Here is a 7561-nt window from a genome sequence, read left to right on the forward strand (position 1 = left end):
AATGTAGATCTTTGGGTTGATGGGCATCTCTATCCACTTGACCCTCCATTAAGAGCAAACCCTCCTTTCCGCAATTTATCATCTTTTATGCAATTTGTTGGTGAAGGAGAGCTTGGCTTGTTAGGACACTGCAGAAGATTGACTACAAGTGGAGCTTGGCAAACCCATATTCTCCAATCTCAATTGCAAGAATCACAATTCAGCCTTTTACAATGTCAAGAAGGACTTAAAACATCATCAGATAAAATGAAAGAGATCCTCACAGCAGAGAATGTGGAGAAGGATGCAAAGATTCAAAGGCTAGAGAAACTTATCAAACGACTCAAAGCAACGCCAAATGGTGCTGTGAACGCAAAAAGGCATTGGTTTGTATAGAATCTCTTGCGTTTAAAGGTGGAGCATGAAAGAAAAGGATTTGTACAACAAAGTAAGTAACATAAACTTTCATTATGCACTTAGTGATTTAAACAAAATAGTCATGATTTGTGTTCTGCCATGAATTTTTTGCAAAGAGGTGTGTGGTTCTAATGAAGAGAGATGGAAGGATTTGGTCAAATCCATTCTGAATACCAAGGATATTCTCTCAATTATTACTGACCCTCATCATCCTAAAATACGCCAAGCTATTGTCAGCAATGTAGTGAGCGAGATTACCACCTCCATCGATTCTTCATTAATTCAACATGCTTGTGATGCGGTTGGAATCAGAATGAAAGGGTACCAAGCAATCCGTCAGGTTGTAAAAGATGCATTTCTAAGACAAGGAATCACTGGAACTTTATTTCCTACACTCAAGGTGATTCACAATGTCAAGCGTATCAATAATGATGATGTGCAGCAAGCTATAGGACAGTTTTATCACGTTGAGGGCACACTAACATTAGGACACAAGGTCGAGCAGAAAGAAAATCAAGACAACAAGTACAGAATTTCACTATAATGTTTACAATAACATCTTTGTTCATATTGAGAGACTACAACAAGCTATGGTGAAGTTCTATGGTCTTTCACCAGAAAGTGAGAACTTGCAATTGCTACTATTCATGTTTTTCAATAGAAAATGAAGAGGATTATTTTGTTTTAAATATTGTAAATTACCATTTATTTTTGTAGTTTTGGGGAGCACACTTTCATTTGTGCTCAAGCTAGATGAGTGCCAAATTATGAAAGGTCGCAAGCTGGAACGTATGAGCATTACGCTCATGAATGAGATGGGAAAAGACTACCAAACCAAGTTTCAGTGTGCAATCTGAGAAAGAGGTCTGGTGGCTTGGTGCATTCAAGGTACCGAAGGAGAGACACATGAGGTATTGACATGTATGTTTGAAAGGACTCCCTGAATAACAGATGTAATCAAAAAGCAAATTGATGGTCAACTTTTAGATGTAGAAAACATAGGAAAGTTCAAGGTGGATTGGCATCTTGGGGGAGATTTGAAGACAATTAAATGCATGATGGGTTGTGCTCAAGGCGCGACATCAAGATGGCCTTGTCCATACTGCAATACTCGGATTAATATTCCTAGGTAGAAAAAGACAAATGGAAAAGGTATACAGAAGGTTGGTTCTATTGGGAAGGATGCCTCGAAAGGTCCCAAGAATGGGAAGAAGCAACAAGAAGATGCAGTAGATCCAACCGAGTCAACTGATGATGAAGATGAGGAACAACCAAATGCAAGATGGGTGGAAGCTGTCATGTCTCGTGATATGCTAGGAGAACCAAACAGGAATTCAAATTGGAGCCCATCATTAATTTTCCACTAAAGAATATTCACTTTTGCACACTTCATGCATTCATGAGAATCTTTTTGCTTAAGTGCCATATCGATTATGCATTCATGAGAATCTTTGATCGATTGCTTAAGTGCCATATCGATTATGCATTCACAATGCCTACACAAGAGAGGAAAGTTGCAGCCCTTGGTAAATTAGAGCATCTTTTGAATTCTCTGGGCTAGCATGGCGGAAACGTGAAAATTGAAGTGAATAAGCATGCCTCTGGTATGTCATACGAGGTTGCTCAAAAGGTCTCCATGACTGGATCAAAGGCAAGGAGATTTTTGGAGAAGCCAGCAAACATAGAGAATTCAAAGAAGACTTGGGGACTCTGGAGAGACCTGTGTACAATCACCACAAATGTAGATTGTCCAATGCTGCCAGCTCTTGTAAATATGCGCAAACAGTTTTGGATAAATTTCAATAACATGGCTCACATGACCTAGATGCCTTTGAAAACTTGAGTGATGTCTTGATATCACTTACCATCTTAAACTTTAAGCATAAGATGGTCCAAGCATCAGGTTTGGGCCATTTGGGATTGTTAAGAGGGGGTTGGGGATCTCTTCTAGCTTGCCAAGAAAACCTGGTTTTTTTATCTACCAAATATGAGTGAGAAAAGAAAAAGATATTATTCTCTATACAAGATCACTTGGGCTTTGAGATACAAACATTGCCTCTCCAATGGATGCATGCATAGCATAGAAAACTTTAGTGAGGCTTTGGAGTGGTTGTTCCTCAACATAATTAGAGGGGAAAATATCCACAGAGAGACATAAGAAAATGGAGAATCATAAGAAAATTTGAAACAGAAAATCCAATATTAGCATGTTGTTAAAGCTGTGTTTATGTTACACTGACAATTGGAAGGAAACCTTGGTCGTTGGCCTTGAATGTACAGGTCTCCAAGGGTATACACATGTTGCACTATGGCAACCAGTCCTTCCTTCTTAGTATGCTTGAAGCCTTGTAGCCGCCCCTTCCAATGATGTAGCATATTCCCCAGATGACGCACTCGATGTGGTCCCTTAGAGCTTGGCTGCATGTAGACCCAAGCCCCAACCCTGAATCTTGTTGGAGCCCAAACTCCATTCTCATCTCTTGTGTTATGCAGCACAAGCTCTTCCACCTTCTCCCTAGGTCTTCTCACATTACTGGAAGAGACCATGGTTGGTAAGAAAAGAGAAGAAGGGAAAAGAAAAGCTTGTTTTACAACAGAAGAGTGGAGAGGAGAGAAAGTTCAGGGTTTTCAGTGCAGCAATGGAAAGCTTAAAAGAGGTTTAGAGTTTGAGAATAGGCTTCTTGAACCTAGAGTAGACTAAAGAGAGATAGAGTTTCTACAGCAATGGAGAGGGAGGGAGCTTGCGAGAGAGGGAGGGAGCTTGAGAAGGAGGGAGAGCTTGAGAGGGATGGAGTTTCTGCAGCAATGGAGAGCGTAGAAAAGGAAGAAAGAGGGAGAGGGAGCTTGAGACTTAGGGAGCTTGACAAGGAGGGAGAGCTTGAGAGGTATGGAGTTTCTGCAACAATGGAGAGCTTAGAAGAGGAAGAAAGAGGTTCAAAATGAGCTTTCCAAACCTAGAGTATGTTGGGGGGAAGTTTGAGAGGGAAAACACACTTTTGGGAAAAATTTGAAAATTTTCAATTTTTAGGGTTTTTTATCTGCATGATTCTAGGTGGGGGACCTCCAAGTTTGGGCCCAAGAGGTAGGGGGACAAGAGTAGTAATTAGGCCCCATTAGCAAACCAAAGCCTAGGCCCCCTAGGGTCAAAGAAGTCAAAAATGTGCACCCAGTCCTCTTCCTATTGGTCCATTCCTAATCAAAAGTTAATCCAAGAGGCCCTCCTTGGGTCCAAAAAATTACTAATGATTTAATTTAATTAAGCTAATTTAGGACCACAACCAACGCGGTGGTAATACTAGGAAGTGGTTAGGTATCTTAACCAGCATGGTGGTAGTACAGGATAAGTGGTCACCAGCGCGGTGGTTTAAACAGCACGGTGGTATTTCTAAGTAATTAGTCAAAGGGTTAGGTAGAATAAATATGGTTTATTCACCAACATCTAGGGTTACTTCTTGTGATATGAATGCTCTATCACTCCTCCTTTTGAAGATTCTCATTTTAACTACATTCAACTAGAGTTTTTGTTATTTGCACACTTTAGCTTGGAATGTGTGGTACAATTCCAATGTATACAAAGGGGCATGCACTGTGAAGAGTATCTAGAACAATTAAAATTAGGAATATGCAATCTTTAAAAATATGAAAGGAGAAATTCAAGAAAAACAATTTAAAATGAGAACATCAAAAGTAGTCTATTACTCCCAAGAATAAAGTCAACCAAGCACGTATAGCAAATTTTCTTTACAAAGAAAAAAGGGTAAAGGACATGAGCTCAATAGATCATAACAAGAGTTGGAGCTTCCAGGGGGAAATTTTAAAGAACTTGACATGGAGGGTAATTTACATATAATAATAATGGGGAGAAGCAAAATTTCAATAGTTCAAAGGGTAAGAACTATCTAAGTGCCACTATACATAATATATTAATCATGATTAATATATATTAAGTACTTAGGATTGTTCATATTACATCTTAGGGGAATTAAGTGACGGGAAGGGGTTGGGAGTGGTGGGCGAAGCTCCAGTCAGGGGTCCAGGTGGAGGCCACGTTGGTAGAGGGCAGGTCATTGCATAGAGCTTGAGAGAGGGCGTTAGCAAGAGCAGTGGTGGAAAAACCTCCAAAAGGTTGGCAGAAATCACACCCATCTTTCTCCTCCTCAGTCCTCACTCCATAGATATTGAAACCCGTGAAGGCCTCCAGCACGATGGCCTCTGTGTTTGCAGCGCCCATTATGCCCTCAACACCACCTCCACCACCATATATTGCAGACTCCCCACGCTTGTAGAACTCTTGGCTTTCCCAATCGGTGCCATAAACCCTCTCTACCTCCACCATGCTTTTAAAGCTAGATGCTTCATTCCCTGCCAACTTTCGTCTTTGAGATGATGAAATTTCTTTTAATTGAGCTTGCTGCACTCCGCTACCGGATAAACACCGCCGATTCTCTTCTAATTTTGAGCTTACACGCAGCTCATTCTGCTTCTCTGTTTCCTCCTCCTCAGCTATGGAGGAAAGGAGCTTCGTGTAAGCCTTGTGAATGAGCTGTGAGAGTCTAAGGGCAGAGGCTCTAGCTTCCTCTTTCACAGTCTCTAAATCCCTCCCATGATCAACAAACTCGCACCTTTCAATGAAATGTGTAGCCTTGTCTGCCCTGTGCTTGAGGGAAATCAGTAGGTAAGCTCTCTTGACATCGTCCACGGTGCAGTTCCTGGGCATGTCAAGGATTGTGTGGGCATCCAGTTTGCACCCACCGCTTAATCTCTGTCTCGTGGCTGTAATCTTGCTGTTAATGTACTCTAATCCTCCAGCAAAATCAGTGTCCAAAGCATACTGCTGCCGCATTGTCCAGGCGCGGGGCTCGGGCAGCATCTGGTAGCGGAGAGAGGCTTCATAGATCATTTTGAGCTGCTGCAGGTCTAGCAAACACTCGGAGAAGCACCTCACCATCTCATGGAGGGAAGCTCTCACACTGAGGGCTTTGGTGCAATGGGGATTCAGTGCGAGGCTTCTGTTGCAATCAGCTATGGCGTCCACGACTCTGCCAGTGGCCTGATAAGATATGGCGCGGTGCAGGTAGCATTCGGCAATAAAACCCTGAGGTGTGCCCTTACGGCCATCAATAATTTTAGAGAAATGCCTCACCGACTCGGCGTAGAGGCCAGCTTCTAAGGCCGCCAGTGCAGCGGTTCTCCTTCTAAGAAGAAATTTGATGTTGCCCAGCATCTGGGTGACCAGTTCTGATTCTACTGAAGGCAAGCTATGGCAACTGCTATTGATACTAGTACTGCCTTCTGCGCAGAACTTGTCCTCTCGCATGCAATTGCTCTGCCGGCGTGAGACAGCAGAGGCCGTCCTCTTGCCGTTCTGCAGGAGGACCATGGCGTCCTCTAGCATGCCCAAATAGCAGCAGGCTTGGCCAAGAACGAGATACCTCCATTGCTGCTGCCTCTCCACCTTCTTGTAACCAGAAAGGCGGGCAGAGAGCTTCTGCCTCAACTTGGCTGTGGAGAAGCAATGCTTGAGGGGGGACAAGAGCAGAACCTCATCTCTCTCAGTGACATAATCGGAGAGCAGCCTCATTTTCTCCTTGCAGACTGGGCTCTCCGGCGGGATGGTAGCTAATTGCTGGGATGATGAAGGGGATGGTGAAGCGAGAAGGCTTGGCACAAGCTCGTGCAGCATCTCCACCACATCTTTGAAGCGCTTCAAGTTGAGCAGCGCCCTTGCCTTCAGCTCTAAGGCTTTCTCCCATTCTGGGCACAGCTCAAGCGCAGACTCAAGCGACACCAGTGCAGTCTCCACATCCTCAGGTTTCTGCGTGGATAAGAGCTGCTTCGCTCGCTCCAGGTGTTTGTCTGCAAGCTACACACACAGACAAATCAAGTTAGTATTGGACTCCGAGACAATTCTAGTGATGTGCAAACGTACAAAAGTCCAATTAAGGTGAGCCAATTACCTGGAGTGTGGTAAAACAGCAATGGCGTCGCAAGGAGGCAAGCGAAGCAGGCATTGTGGTAGGAAGGAGGCGAAGCGAGCAGACTAATTGAGGAGTTTTAGCTAGCCAGCTTCATGATGGTGGCAGACAAAACAGGGCAGCAGTGAAGCGACTCTTGAGAAGCAATGTAGCCAAATACAGGGCGTTGAAAAAGAGGAGACAGCTATCTGGTTGGCTTTGGTTACAAAAGGTAACAGGAAAAGCGGGGGTTAGATGGAGCTACCGCAGGAGGATGGGTTGGATGGAGCTACCCCTGCATTAGCCAACTGTATGTATATAGGTCTAATACAAGTATTTTCGGGTTGGAGAATAAAGCGGAAGCGTACCGGCGCTATGGTGCAGGGCTCGCCAGAGGTATTCGAGGTGGCCGCTGCATAAGTAAAGCCACGTCGGCAACAACCCATCTAAGTACAACTCCGTGGCTCTATCACTACGCGCCACGTCTTCCCGAGCAACCCCACAAACCCTCGACCTCCTCCGTACCTCGTGATCGCGCGATGATATGATGATATGGTTTGCCACGTCAGACGTCAATCGTGGATGTATGTTTCACATCAGGACAACGGACATGGCCGGCGTGCACAGTTTCCGATCGAAGCATCATTGGCATGCAAGATTTATGGATCAGAAGCAATCGGGACCGTGAAAGATGCGATTTTGTGCGAGGATGGACGGCATCGAGGCCGTTGCTGACAGCGGAACTTGTGGAGAGTAGGGCGAATGCTTGCAGACTGAACTGGCGCCCACCCACACGGCAGCCAGCTCGTCCCCCTCGGAGAGCACCCCCGCTTTGCTGATTCGGTGCTGATGCGTGCAAAACCGGGGAGTACGCAACGTCAACTTTCAAGTTAGCTATCTGCCAGCAGGGCAAGCACACAAAGACACACAAAAGTTCGGCATCACGCCGTTCCACCCCCTTCAATAATTAGCCATGTTTCCCGTCCGCCCATCTGGCACTGTGCCACGTGGCGAAATCGCGCTGCAGACTCGAGATAGTTCGTTGGACCATCAATGTACTCCACGCCAGCCCACACTCATTGGTCACAAACCACCGCGACCCCGCCTCACATGCACACACCCCGTCACCCCGTGATTTCCTACACGTCCGAGCTGGCACTCCTGAGCCCACGTCGCCTCCATAATAAACATTATTGTTGGTTCCCCGCCCC

The 7561-nt window shown here is 45.0% G+C and overlaps 1 protein-coding gene across 1 annotated transcript; it reads right to left on the reverse strand.

Annotated features, from left to right (window-relative positions):
* Positions 1-4104: 4104 nt before the first annotated feature.
* LOC147607556 (uncharacterized) lies at positions 4105-6663 on the reverse strand. Its single transcript, XM_086790391.1, has 2 exons — positions 6354-6663; positions 4105-6259 (listed from the first exon to the last, which is right to left on the reverse strand). Exons 1-2 carry the CDS (start codon positions 6405-6407, stop codon positions 4379-4381), a joined length of 1935 nt encoding a protein of 644 aa, XP_086646517.1. The 5' UTR covers positions 6408-6663; the 3' UTR covers positions 4105-4378.
* Between the last annotated feature and the right edge of the window lie 898 nt (positions 6664-7561).

The sequence above is a fragment of the Cibotium barometz genome, chromosome 55 (genome assembly GCF_041138505.1).
Source record: "Cibotium barometz isolate CiBa-2024 chromosome 55, ASM4113850v1, whole genome shotgun sequence".
Lineage (NCBI taxonomy): Eukaryota > Viridiplantae > Streptophyta > Polypodiopsida > Cyatheales > Cibotiaceae > Cibotium > Cibotium barometz.

Coding starts and splice junctions, on each gene's coding strand:
- LOC147607556 (XM_086790391.1), bottom strand. CDS start 6,407: ATGCCTGCTTCGCTTGCCTCCTTGCGACGCCATTGCTGTTTTACCACA. Junction 6,260..6,353: donor GCTGTTTTACCACACTCCAG/GTAATTGGCTCA, acceptor CTGTGTGTGTAG/CTTGCAGACAAACACCTGGA.